We start from the raw sequence: 14,739 nt of genomic DNA, 5'->3' as shown, positions 1-14,739 counted from the left end.
GATGGCTTTGTTAACAAGGTCGAAACGTTGTTCTGTCCTTTATAAGTGTTAATACCCATATCAGCCGTTTCTGAGATATGTTTTTACTAAGCCTCTTTAATTAAAGTAGAACAGTATGGTGACTGGCTGAGCAGTTTCATAGAAGGACGCCCTTCGATTCCTCTTTCCTAATAAAAAAAAATACGAGTTCAAGTTATCAATCGGATATAAAAAGTTTGATTTTGGCGCCATTTCAATTTTTCCTCCTTCATTCCCTCGCGAATGTGGGTAAAACCGATTGAGATTTGTCTTCTGAAGCCACGTGCAGCACGTGTGTTACGTGTCAGTGTTCTTCAATCTTTTTGATACCAGGGACTGCATCGCTGCCATCCTAAACCGCCAAATGTTCGAGTCCAACGAAAACCGATAGTGATTGAGGTGCGAGTTGTTGTTTCAGTGAAGTCACGCGAACTGGTAATTGAATGAACGGTGTAACATGCGGCTCAAAATAGTGAAAGGGGCAGACCACACCCTCGCTTACAAGGTATTAGTTTTCAAGTCGGTCATTGTCTTGTATATTTGTTAATTAATTACGTATACTAAAACAGGCTATCCTTTTTAAACACTTCTGTACATATTCGACTTACGATGTTTACTCGTAAATTTTACTGTATTTTACTAACGATAGTGCTACAGACTTGAAATCAGTTAAACCTAAACTTACTGTTTTGTTTATTGTGCATTGTATATGGAGGGAAAGGACGACAAAAATATTGTAGTATTTAGTTGAGACTTCTGGTTAGGCTTAACTTTTCCAACTTCTTTTTAGAGACATATTCCGGTCATTAAATGCTTCAGTTTATTTATTATACAGCAAATGACGTTCTAAGCCAGTCATCTTCCATCCGCCATTTTTGTTGTTTAGATCGTTAGAAAAAGAGTATCACGCAGGTCCAGACACGCCATCTGTAATGAAAAGAAAAATTATTAAATTTGGCATGGAAAAATAGTTTGTTTTTTGTAAATCTACACAACTGGCTATCTGTGATGTATCCATAACGGAAATCTAAGTCCAGTTTTTGGTATTATCAGCCTTCAGACTTACCGCTAAGCCAATGGGAGATGGTATAACAATAACAAAGTAGCATTAAACGTAATAAACAAAATTACTTAAACCTGGAATGCTGAAAATAAGCAACGTCGGAAATGACGACACAGACGAGCTCCAGTAACATTCTCTTTCCTGTTTTTGTCTTAAGTAGTTTAATATTAGGCTTAACTGAGGGCCTATATATGTAATTAACAACATGAAGTGGTATTTGTTCTCTAGTTGGTTAAAGGGCGTCTTTGTTTCGAACATAAATCATGAATGGTAGACCTTTCAAAATATAGCCTGAATAAAATATGTTGGCACACTTGTATATAGGAAACGTTTAAGATGTAGGACAGTAAAAAATGTCTTGATGCAGTTCAAGTGTCTATAGAAGTTGGACTAAGTAGCAAGCGGACACTTGTGTTAACAACTATTGATTTTAAGTATGTAATATTTTATTAAAAAAGAAACTCCTTTTCTGGCTTAAAAAGTCTTTAATTGTTGCAAACTTAAATTTTGCCAAATACTTGAGTTTTGTACATTTACTCTATGTTTTACCGCAATTGGTTCTCTGCATTGTAAAAGTTGTGGTTGTAGAACCGGTCTGAACAGCTAGGTTTACTGCTGAGTCATTGGGTTTACTTTTATTGTTTTTTAAAGGTAATATCCAACAAAGTATTTCAGTGTTTTAGAATTCAAATTACTGGAACACTTTACTGGATTTTACTAAAGGGACTAGTCAATACTTCCTGGTTTGTCTGTTAACCATTAAACCATTTTACCTTCACAGTTGAAGATGTGACAGTGGACTCATCTTCTGGTTAGGTAGTAGTTTATTTAGCTTAATGGCAAGAAATTGTAGTTGAAAGGACAGACACTGTCAACAATCCAGATCTGAGTAAGAGTTCGGAAGGGACAGATACAGATAAAAACTCTGCTGGGGTCTAGTGTGTGTGAACCCTAAATGTCTAGTTGTTATTGTTTCTCACGTCCTTCGTGGCTGTCTTCCAGTATTGGGATACAGCTATGTGGCGCCAACACTGTAACTAGAACTGTTTAAATTGTCAGAGCAAAAATAAAATTTTGATTGCGAATTATTTGTCGTAACCAATCACAAGGTGGATCTTTTACACTGTTTTAATTTACTATTATTTAGCCAACGAAGAGAATGAAGAAATAAATGATAATGCTGTGCATACCTAAATTATTCTGTAATAAAATATATTCATGTTCCTAATTTGTCGACACAGTAATGGCTGGAGCTAACTTGAAGGTTTATGTAACACAGCCGTGTTCAGAGTATATACGTATGTATGTAAATATAGGACTGAACTTTTGGGCAGACCTGGGATATTGACAACGCTGTTTCGAATGGCACTATTCTAATACTTCGGAACAGTTTTAAGCTCTTTTAGACCACATTAACAACAAAATATCTGTTAAGAGAAATAGCCAATGGATATCTTATGAACTATTTGTTGCACGTTCTTCTCGGTACCGAAAACTAGGATATAAATATCAGTGTGTACTAGAGCGTGACAACTTCACGTGTATTAATATCTTGTGAATATATTTATAATTTAATGATTTGATGTCCACTGTCAAAGCTGACTTAAGGACGTAGGCGGCATGTGAAAAAAAAACAAAACTGTTTGCTTGAGCTGAAATCTTACTTTGAATAGAATCTTATTTTTAATTAATTTTCAAATAATGTGCTGTATTAAACTGGTATTACTTTTTAAGTTAAGAGAAATAAGTCTACAAGGAATACGGCTATTTTTATATTTTTTTCCCCCAAGGAATATTGTTGTTTTTATCTTGTTTTGTTTTCCCCCAAGGAATTCTGCTGTTCTGTTTTGTTTTACCCCGAGGAATACTGCTGTTCTGTTTTGTTTTTTTCGATAACAGTCAGAATGTTCATGTTTCAATTAATTTTTTCTCGGAGAAACTAGTTTTACCATACAAACACTAGTAAATCTCACCATTTCGTTTGATAAACACTGAACGTTTTCAAACATAAAACAACTTAAAGTTTGTCTAAGAGGATTCACAAATGGACAGAGTTGTTAGTTTCCATTTTTATTTATAAACTGATTTTTCACGATGCACGTGAGTTAAAACACCCTAACAGCTGTAAAGTAGAAGTGTGTGGAACTTAACAACTGTTATCTGATCAAACCATTTTACTAAAAGAACAACAACAGAAGGATTTTGTCTCGGAACAAACAAGCCACATTGGTCCATCTGTTCTGTTCACCGCAGATAAACAAGCCACGGATTTAGCATTACAAGTTTCTAAATTTAGCACAGTTTTATTGGGGGACCCAAACTCCTCAAGTTAGACGGAAAGAACCAGCCATGTGTAAGTGTGGTATATGAAACAGGATAGGCCTTATGAAGATGTAATGTGAAAGTAGATAGGTTAACAAACAGACAAACAAAATTGGGGGAATACTTTTCTCTCTTATTGCAACATAAAAGGGGTAGAGGTCACGTTTTCCCTAATGGTCAGCCTGCTGGAAAGTTAATTAGAGGCTTCGTTTTTCAATCCATATTACAAACAACATTAATGATGGAATAAAGGATTGCGCAATGCACTTCGTTGTAAGAATGATGATCAAATTTCACTATTAGATTAGAGTATCCCCGGTAGGTGGTGCTGTTGGCTATCTGCTTTCCCTCTGGTCTATCACTAAAACTTGATACGCCTAGAGTAGAAAGCTTTCGGGTAATTTTGCCCGAGAACATATTCTTGGTGTTAATAAAGTGTATTATAAACTTGTAGGGGGCGCTAATCACTTTCGACTGTGAGCGATACTTGTGTACAAAGCTATATTCGTTTGCCCATCGCAATTTTTACGTGGCAATATTGGCATCAGCTAGTTTTCTCGGGGTCCTTCTGTTTCCTCCCACGTGCTATTCTTGGCACAGGATCTAGAGATCCCCCGCCGCCCCCTGAAGGACCCTAAATCCCATATCTGTCGTCGATCTTGTGTTAGTCTTAACACTATAACTGTTGTCATTTTCATCTTTTCTAATTGTTATTATTTTCTTCTAAGTTCTGATATTTTTCTCATCTTAATATTAAGTCCACTTGGATATTCAAAACCACGTGCGGGGTGAAGAGAGAGAGAATTTCTGAGTACCCCCGGTTATACCTTCCCCCAAGTCAGACAGATTCAAACCGAAATGTCCGTTCCGTGCTGTGCTATGCTACGCTGTCGCTTCTAAGACGATTTAATATAAATCAGTATATTAACAAAAGAACCTACAACTTATTGTTTGTGGCACATCTGTTTGATGACAAAAACCAAAACAACTGTGTCGAATAAGTACCGTGAACCCAAGCAAAAGTTATTAAAAATAATTACTGAAAACGATACGTGTTAGCTTTAGCAGCATTACATTTGGTAGTTTTCCAGCTAGTATTAGCTTTAGCAGCATTGATGACTAAAATTACAAACTATGGCATTGTCATATTAAACCAATAAAACAATGTAATTAATATTTTGTGATGTTACGCAAACATTTTTGTGTAATGATAACTTAATTCGTAAAATAATAACTTTTTACGTTTTATAATTTATCTCGGACGAACTTCCAGTTTATTATGTTGCATATTACGTTTTCAAATATCCTGAAACAGGGTTACATTATAATTTTGATTTAGAAGTAAATTAATGTTAATATGTATCACATTTATGATATTTTCGAACAAGATCGATACAGTTTTCTTTTTTAATACAAATATATTTTAATATACAAACAATAATACACTTTATAAGAACGGTTATTACAAATAATGATTTATGTACAAAGGTTTCACAAACAATAGTGAGTCTTCTATCTGATCTGGAACTTCCTTTATCTTATCGAGGGTTCACAATGAGCGAATTAATTCTGAGTTGAAAGTGGTACAATTCACTTAACGGCGAGCTAGCTAGCTCTTTACTAATCATACGTGAATTTTTCGCAGTTTAAGTTATATAATTGTAAAAATATCAATCTCGGCGCTTGTTTGTTTTGAATTTCGCGCAAAGCTGCACAAGAACTATTTGCGTTAGCTGTCACAAATTTAGTAGAGGGGAGGCAGCTGGTCATCACCACCTACTGCCAACTGTGGTGCTACTTCTTTACCCACGAATAGTGGGAGTGATCGTGAAATTATAACGCTTTCACCGCCGAAAGGGTGAGCATGTTTGATGTGGCGAGGATTTGAACCCTCAGATTACGACTCTAGTGCCCTAACCACTTGGCCATGGCAGGCTAGTAATGTTGGATGCTAATCCACTGAAGTTAAACGGTTTGTAATGTCTGAAATCTATAAATGTTCCTGGTCAAAAATAAGCGTCAATCACAGTTGTATCTTCGGAGGTTTATAGTATATCAACCGTGGTAAACCAACAATATTGTTTTTCGGCGCGTCGGTTTATAAACGTTAAGTCAAGGTTCTAGAAATTTCAGCTGGCTCAACAATACGTTAGTGGTTTCGTAAAACGTAGATTTTTGATTCTCACACTATAGAGAATCTTCAACAAATTTAGAAATAGTTTCCTTTAGTGTCACTTAACAGTATTATTTAACATATCAATATAAATATAAGTGTCAGTAAATTTGCTATAATCTGTACTACGTATTGGGGAGAGACTGTGAAAATGTGATTTTCATACTTAGTTGCGTTTCTAACGTAACATGATGTGGGTACTAACAGTAGAGTTTTTAACCTAATAGTACCTCACTTTCCGAATTACACATGGTTATTACATTTTGTTAGAATAACAGAAAAGAAGTTTATTTAAGAACAAATATGCCACGTTGAACCATCTGCAGTGTTCACCACGGAGAATCGATCCCTGATTTAGTGTTGCAAACTTGATGGTTTCGTTTTCTAATGTTATTTTTCCGAAAGGTAGCCGAAGGCCACCTGGTGAGTGGTTTTAACCACTTTCACCATTGTCCGGTTTTATTTATTTTGTAGAAAGAATACTTTCGGGAGCCCTGTGGAAGTACATGTCCGCCGCCCCCTAACTGGACTCGCTCCTTTAAAAACCATGTTTCGCTACCCGTGATGAACAAAGAGATAGCCATTAGGCATTTCTATATCTTTGTATTTAATTCCAAATAATCAATCAATCAATACAAACTACGCTTGAATCACTAATTGTTAAATCAATAATAAAACAACGTTTGTAAGTAGTGCGACTATGGTGCACGTGTTAGTCGTATCGATATTTCACTAACCAACTCGTCTGTTGTTGTCGTTGTAACAATACTTGACTAACCAACTCGTCTGTTGTTGTCGTTGTAACAATACTTAACTAACCAACTCGTCTGTTGTTGTCGTTGTAACAATACTTGACTAACCAACTCGTCTGTTGTTGTCGTTGTAACAATACTTAACTAACCAACTCGTCTCTTGTTGTCGTTGTAACAATACTTAACTAACCAACTCGTCTCTTGTTGTCGTTGTAACAATACTTAACTAACCAACTCGTCTCTTGTTGTCGTTGTAACAATACTTAACTAACCAACTCGTCTCTTGTTGTCGTTGTAACAATACTTAACTAACCAACTCGTCTGTTGTTGTCGTTGTAACAATACTTAACTAACCAACTCGTCTGTTGTCCTTAAACATTTCAACCATTATTATTGTTTTGACAATACTTAATGTTTAACAGTGCTACTGTTTATTACACATGAAGTCCTAGCGGACGACATACAATAAGTAAATATCACATGTGAGTTGGAGACTGAAGGACAAATGTTTGTCCTGCTTCCAAACCTCCATGAATTCTCACTAGTGTTCTGTCCATGCGCGCGAAATTCAAAACAAACAACCCAATCCATGTTGAATTGTCTCAATTTAGTATTTGGGAATTTTTATTAATCTATTATACAACACGAAGAGTTAATAAGTTTAAGTTACAAACGTGTATTTTATGAGTCGTAGATCCAATTTGCTTCTTCGCATGTGGTATTAATAAATAACTTTTGTAATGCTTTCTTTTTGTATATGTAGGGTGGTATTTTTTGTATTATTCGGCAAAACAATAATTATTCCACGTAATAAACCATAGGCCTAACTTCACAAATACAGTTTTAGAACAGATCCGCTTATATCTCGTACGTATGTTCTTATCACATTTCTAGTAACTCGTTGAAAACTCAGAACTTAAAACGCTGATCAAACTACCCAGATTACTCAATAATCAGTTTCTATAACCCATTCTCTCATCTCACATTTTAAAACTTACAAATAGTTTCCTAAACTTTGAACAATATTTCTTCCTCTGATCTCGTTACGTCGACACGCACTCTGGTGGAACAACAGATCGAACGCATATATTTGTCGTAACACAACAAATCGGCGTTTACAGGTGTTTGTGCTCACTGTATGTTAAGACAGTATTTCTTAGATAAGTTTCTACATTTGTCGATGTTTCAATAAGCTCCAGTTAGTTACTGGAGGAAGGACGTGTGTGTGTGTTGTTAGTTGGTTGCCTTGACTTTTTTACTTAGGTCGTATACGCTGAGTGATCAAAGCGTCCTTCAGAATCCACTTATTTGCTGGTAGGTTTCTCTGTTGAATTTCACGCAAAGCTGCACGAGGGCTATCCGCGCTAGCTGTCCCTAATTTAGCAGTGTAAGACTAGAGGGAAGACACTTATTCATCACCACCCACCGCCACCTCTTTGGTTACTCTTTTATCAACGAATAGTGGGATTGACGGTCACATTATAACCCTCCCATAGCGGAAAGGGCGAGCGTATTTTGGTGTAAGGTTGATTAGAACCCAGGGCCTAACCACTTGGCCATGTTGGGCCTTTCTTACAGGTATTATTACCCTGCTTGGCGTGTCTGACACACCACGTAACGAACCAACAGCTGCGACATCTTTTAGTCTTAGATAATATATTGGTTTATTTTAATTACTGGTGCAGACATATGTATATGTAAATTAATACGGTTGTGTAACTACATTTTTTGGACGTTTTACATCTGTTTAAATATTAATTGTGAATATATTTTTACGCCAACTTTTCTACGTATCTCTTTGTTATGTATAATGTGATGTCAGGCTTAACTGTGTGACGTATAACGTGATGTCAGACATTAGCAGATATACTATGACATTGGTGGAAATAATTATCAGCTGTCGTGTATCATTTTGTATGAAAACCAACACTTACTATGTGTCCGCTGTACAGTTATGAAACATATGTCAACCCTCTGAATATAATGAAAGATTCTAATTACATCTAACGTAGAAAAGACTATAGTCAGTTACAAGGCGACACACACACACTTCTATTAAATAACAGTTGGTCGTGAAGCTGGACCACTTGTAAGTATCTGTGTTGGTCGTGAAGCTGGACCACTTGTAAAGATCTGTGTTGGTCGTGAAGCTAGACCACTTGTAAAGATCTGTGTTGGTCGTGAAGCTAGACCATATAAAACTATCGCAATACTTTCTTGTTTATTTGTTTCAATAATAAACTGAACAAACTCAAACTATTGAAATTTTCAGTCTAGTATATAAATACTGCATTTGTTCCTGTTGTTGTTGAACGTACCTGTCACGTTGGTTTCGAAATTTCATGAAACTTGAGGGGAATCCCCATAATCAGAAACTTCCTTTTCTTGATACTAGGTGGTGTCTGGTCACGCAGAGAAGTAAAATAAATCATTAACATGTTGATAGTGATTAAAATAAATAAAACCAACTCGGACGTGGTTTTATCGTAAAGTGTTCCTGCTGTCTTTTAGTACGTTATTTAGCGATGATAGGGAGTCCACTGATTTTTGTAAATTTCATGTAATAGTAGTAGGGTAGCCATATTTGTGGTAAACGTAAAGAAAAGGCGGTTTTTAGAATATCCAGTTTTTTTACAAATATCCCTTAACTAAAATATTCTTTTTCAGTTATTCCGTTAGTAATTATACGTATAATTTATTTCTACCAAATCCGTTTTTTACTGAAATAATTTGTTAATAATTCATTAATATTTTGTTTCTAATATTTCCTCTTGCATGTTGTCAATAGACACCTTACGTGCTCAGTGGATAAATAAATCGTTTTTAGTTTTAGAGACTGTGGAAATAGATTAATCATGAACCACCACAGTGAAATCACGTATTTTGCTTATTATAAATGATTGAGTGGTGTTAGCATTTGGAAAATAGGCCCAGCATAGCCAAGCGTATTAAGGCATACGACTCCTAATCTGAGGGTTGCAGGTTCTCATCTTCGTCGCTCCAAATATGCTCGCCCTTTCAGCCGTGGGGGCATTATAATGTGACGGTCAATCCAACTATTCGTTGGTAAAAGAGTAGCCCTAGTGCTGGCGGAGGGTGGTGATGACTAGCTGCTTTCCCTTCTTACACTACTAAATTAGGGACGGCTAGCGCAGATAACCCTCGAGTAGCTTTGTACGAAATTAAAAAAAGAAAACTATTGGAAAATAATTTTTTTCGCTGTGTTTAAATAATAAATCTGATTATTAAATGTACTTTTTCTCGGAATGTTCTATTAGTTTCCAGCAAATTCCTTTGCGATCGTGTGACAAAATCAAAATTTACCCATTCGTTCATATTATTGTTTTACAAGACTAGAACCAAATCGACTGGGTATTTTGCACCGAAGCACAGACATACGTTATATGAAGTGTTCAAACATCCATGACCTGTTTAAGAAGTTTCATTAAGAGTTGATTTACATGGTTGTAAGTACGTAAAAAGAGATCTGCTGGTAGTGTATTCAAGCTACAACTCCCTCTTCTGACATCACTATAAAAGTATTGCAAGTTATATCCACATTGTAGTGTGGGATTGCACAGGAATTTTGCAAAAACTGAGAAAACAGTTTTAATATGACTTCCTTAATTTTGTTATGTTCTGAATTTTTTAAGTACTTCACTTTCCGCTATTAAAAAATCTAATGTTTTCCTACAGTGTGCGTTAGTTGGCAACTACAGCTCGTGCATTTCTAGCGCAGTAACCTGTTCAGTGCCGCATAACTCGTCCAAGCCGATCGTAACATAGTGCCACGGATGAGTTGATTCGTTCTCAATAATACCTAACTTCAACGCTAGATGTCAGCACCATACATACATTTGACCTACTTACAAATTGTTTCACTTTCGATCCAAAATGGCGTCATGAAAAAGTTACAAAATGAAGAAGCATTAGAGTTGTATTGTAGTAGCTGAAATACTTGGCAGTCAACAGGTTAATTGAAGTCATAAAAATATTCCAATTTTGCTGTTGCATATTGTTAGTCGAGTTGCTGTTCTTCATCCTTACTTGAGTTTGCTGTCTATTCGTGGATTTCTGCGACTATACATCAGCAAGTATTTAACAGTGAACAATTATCCTAGTACATTTCCCTATTCAGACGGCAGTGGCAATTCTTTCTACTGTGTTTTATATTTACTCGAACTTGTAAGTGCGTATTTATTACCACTACATATAACATTTCATATTGCTATTTCTGTTTTTAAATACACACACTAAGTGTGTCACTGTTGTCTCTTTTGCATTCATTATTTGTGTTGCCTTATCCTAGCAAACACTTTTACACAACAGGCTGTTGAAGAACATAAATGCGTGTCGTGTTGACCTAACAAAGTAAGCATGTTATTGAGTATGTATGCTCGCCGCGTTGCGCAAAAGTGTTAGGACAAAGCTAGCCGTCACTAATTTAGTTGTGTAAGACTAGAGGGAAGGTAACGAGTCATCATCACCCACCGCCAACTTTGGGGTTACTCTTTTACCAACGAATAGTGGGATTGACTGTAACATTATGATGCCTCTGCGAGCATATTTGGTGTGACGGGGATTCGAACCCGTGACCCTCGGATTATGAAACAAGCGCTTTAACCACCTGGTCATACCGGGCATATATTGACCTTCGAATTTAGTGGAAGTGCTTGAGTTTAGCAAACACTTAATATTGTGTGCCCTCTTTAATAACTGCAGACAGTCTTTCAGCCGTTTTTTCAACATATCTGATGAAAGCTTTTTTCTGGTTTTTACTATAAATATCTCCGATACACTCCCATAAAGCTCCTTTGGAAGTAACTTTTGATTTGTTACCTTTTTTTTTAAGTTATGGAATCCCATATCTGCTCAGTTGGCTTGAGATGATGGCTCTGTTGGGGACATAGCCAAGAAAGAATAATGCAGAGTAATTTCTGCATACGTTTAATGAGTGTGTGGGGTCATTATCTTCTTGGTAGCAGAGTTCTTTACTAATAATACACAAACCACTGGGTATAAACCATGACGGACCAGTATGTGATCGTACTTGTACTGGTCCATTATTCCATCTATTCTGCAAACATCTGTTGCCTCAGCAGAAAAACAAACTAGAAACATCACTATGTTTCATGGTAGGTGCTGTTGCATTGAGTCAAATATCTTTCACCTTTCTTCCGTTGGACGTGCAACCTGCGCTTTAAACCAAATATTTCAAACTTGGACTCCATCCATCCATAACACCCTTTTCCAACCATCAGCAGTCCAGATTTTGTACTTTATAGTAAATTTCCATCTCTGCACAGTATTTGGAGCTTGAAGTTACAGTTTATTAACTGCTACACGAACAAATATCCAATTATTGTCGAGTCTTGTTGATACTGTACATCTGGAAACTTTTCTGTCATTTGGAACAAGGTCGTTTATCTCGAGTGCCAGTCTGTCTTCTGTCCTGAAGGTTACAATGAACAAAGATATTTAACATCAATATCATTGAGTTTATGTGTTCTATCTCTTGCTTTCCTTTTTAAAACTTACCTGTCTCAGTCTCATGATCTAGGGTGTACTTGACAGTGTTAGGAAGCAGTTAGAGTCCGCAGCAGTTTATTCAAGTCCAACCAGCATCACGTAAAGCTTTGATGTGAACTCTGTTTTACTGACAATTCTCTATGGTTTTTGGGCCGAGGCATGACAACATAACTTAACACATAGTGTTAAATACGATTTTTATCAAGGTTTATTTGTGGGGTACAATTAAATTGATTTCTTCCAACATATACCGGTACCATATGCTAGCTCCTTTCTATAAGAGTAAGACACTGTATGGACACGATGACAGTCATTTCAAACCCTAAATTTCATGAGTACGTTTCTTCAAGCAGAACCCTCATGACATGTTCTTGGTACAAGTATATGGGAATTTTAAAGATTGATAAGTATCCCCCCCCCTGGCTGGTTAAGGCGCTCGACTCGTAATCTGAGGGTCGCAGGTTCGAATCCCCGTCACTCCAAACATGCTCGCCATTTCAGCTGCGGGGCTGTTATTGGTGATGACGAATCCCACTATTTGTTGGTAAGAGTAGCTCAAGGGCTGGTGGTGGGTGGTGATGACCAGTGCCTTCTCTCTTGTCTTACACCGCTGAATTAGGGACGACTAATGCAGATAGCCCTCGTGTAGCTTTGCGCGAATTTCAAACGTTACTGCACAGTACTGTACGCTGTATTAATTAGTGTTGTATTATCCTAAACATTAATCCGTTCTGATGAGATTGCTTTGTTGCTGCGCGTCTCTTGTTACATTACGCTGTGACGTTGATGGAAGTCGACCATTAAATCTGTAATGATACAGTTGTTCCCTTCAGTATGGTTTATTGAGAACAACTTTACATTTTGTTTGTTGTAGGTGTATACCAGTTCATGGTTGGTTGGTCTTTCCTGGACAATTGTGATTTATTTTGAATAAGTTCAGTGTGGTGATTGGGTGGGAAAAAGTTAGTGCAGCAGTAAGCTGTTGAAAAACACGTAACATTCAGTTGAACACATGTACGTGTTTAGCTTAAAATTTATTCTTCATAAATGGATTTAAAAGCTTATGAACAAAGATTAGTAAAAACTGTTAATTTAAGAGGGGAATAGTGATGGTAAAAGTACAGAAACAAATTGAATCCAAAATTAAACTTTATATTTTTAAGCCTACAACTAAGGACTCTAAAAAGGTAAACAAACTAGACTGTAAATAGTGTCTACATTATTTTCTAAAGCTACAAATCCCTATTTTGACTCCATGTTCACAGTACTATGTCAAAATAGGACTTGTAGCTTGAGAAAATAACAGACACCATTTATAGCCTTGTTTGTTTGCCTTCTTAGAGTCCCTAATTGTAGGCTTGAATATACTCTTAGGATTTTCCTTCATCCAATTTCTGTACGTTTTTTTTTAAATTAACATTTTATACTAATTTTCCTACAACAAGAACCATTTTTGGTGAATTACCTAACACTTCTTCAATGCTCTGTGTAAATTTATTTTCACGTGCCTTCTTAGGACTAACTTTCATTTCATTCTGAGGAAAAATTAAAACAATAAATTTTATTTCAGTATTCCTCGTGTGTTGAACAATGAAATTAATCTAAGAATATTTGTTTTTTTTCCACAAGATTTTCGCACAAGAACTTCGTAACTTCGGTGTTGTTAAGTCGCTTCGTTTGTTCGCTTGGCAGATTAAAACGTGCTTATAATTTAGTACAAGAATTTTTCACTTTAAACGTGATACCGTGCAAACATTAAATCAGGCATGGCTGTGACTCCTTTGTAATTCTGAGAAACGACCACGATCTAGAGTACTTGCTTAGTCACAGACAACAGCTCTTTATTTGAACACTTGTCAAAATTTAACCTAAAAATACCGCTTAGCGCCCACGTGCTTCAGTCAAATCGTGGAGTTGCTAACAGACCAATAAAATAAAATGGCAAGTGTGTATTGGCTACATGTTAGTGGCGCATGTCCTATTGTACACGTGACCAGCGATCTGCACTATTTATAGTTGTCATGGGCGATTTTTTTCCGTTTCGAATGAATAGTATTAGTGTGCCAGAACTGGGAATCCGTGGGCGAATGTGTTAATCACTTTGAGGTCACGGGTTCGCTGTGAGAGTAGCGTCCAAAGTCCAGTATTTGAAAAGAAGTTTAAGAGCTAGCGGCGGACCATGTCTTTCTTATAACAGTCCATCAGTTCAAAGTTAGGGACCCGTAATCACATAGTACTTGTGTGGCTTAGCGCGAATTTCTGAAATACAACTTTTGAGTTTAACATGAGGAGATACGAAAACGCACCATTAGCTCACTGGTAAGATGAGTTACGTTATATATTATGACCATCAAGTCCTAAATATCGTTCTGAGACCGAACGTTAGAAGTGTTATAACATCGTCCATGTATATTTTTATAAAGAAGAAATCGCTGCTGTCGCGCGATATTTGAACTCGCGACTCCTATTTTATGACAACGATATGCTGCTATGTCTTTAGGGTGAGCAAGCGGGATACGAACCCTTGACCCTGCTTGCAGGCCAAATGTTTGGCTGACTATACTACCTCCTCTCGAATATCGTAAATCTCAGTTTCACCATTTTAGCCATTCAAGAATGGATTTTAGCAGATGCTTGAGTCGGTTTTTGAAGCTCAGAATCCAGTAACTTGGTGAAAACAATACTGTAACATTTCACACAGAACACAGTAGTTTGGTAGACAATTACATATGACCAGTGTAACCCATTTCACACAGAACACAGTACTATGGTAAAATATCACACTTCACCAGAGCGAACATTTCACAGAGAAATCCGATAGCAAGATTAAAGAGTTACACGTCGGCCCGGCATGGCCAGATGGTTAAGGCATTCGACTCGTA

At 36.7% G+C, this 14,739-nt stretch overlaps 1 protein-coding gene across 1 annotated transcript in view; it reads left to right on the top strand.

Moving 5' to 3' along the window:
- The first annotated feature begins 166 nt into the window (after positions 1-166).
- Positions 167-14,739, top strand: part of LOC143234547 (formin-like protein) — a 93,790-nt gene continuing 79,217 nt past the window's right edge. Inside the window, 1 exon segment of the mRNA XM_076471978.1 lies at positions 167-523. Coding sequence (XP_076328093.1) covers positions 476-523 — 48 coding nt within the window. The 5' untranslated portion in view covers positions 167-475.

Source organism: Tachypleus tridentatus, chromosome 12 (assembly GCF_004210375.1).
Source record: "Tachypleus tridentatus isolate NWPU-2018 chromosome 12, ASM421037v1, whole genome shotgun sequence".
Classification (NCBI taxonomy): domain Eukaryota; kingdom Metazoa; phylum Arthropoda; class Merostomata; order Xiphosura; family Limulidae; genus Tachypleus; species Tachypleus tridentatus.
Note: the sequence above shows the minus strand (reverse complement) of the source record. Positions and strands in the feature narration are given on the sequence as shown.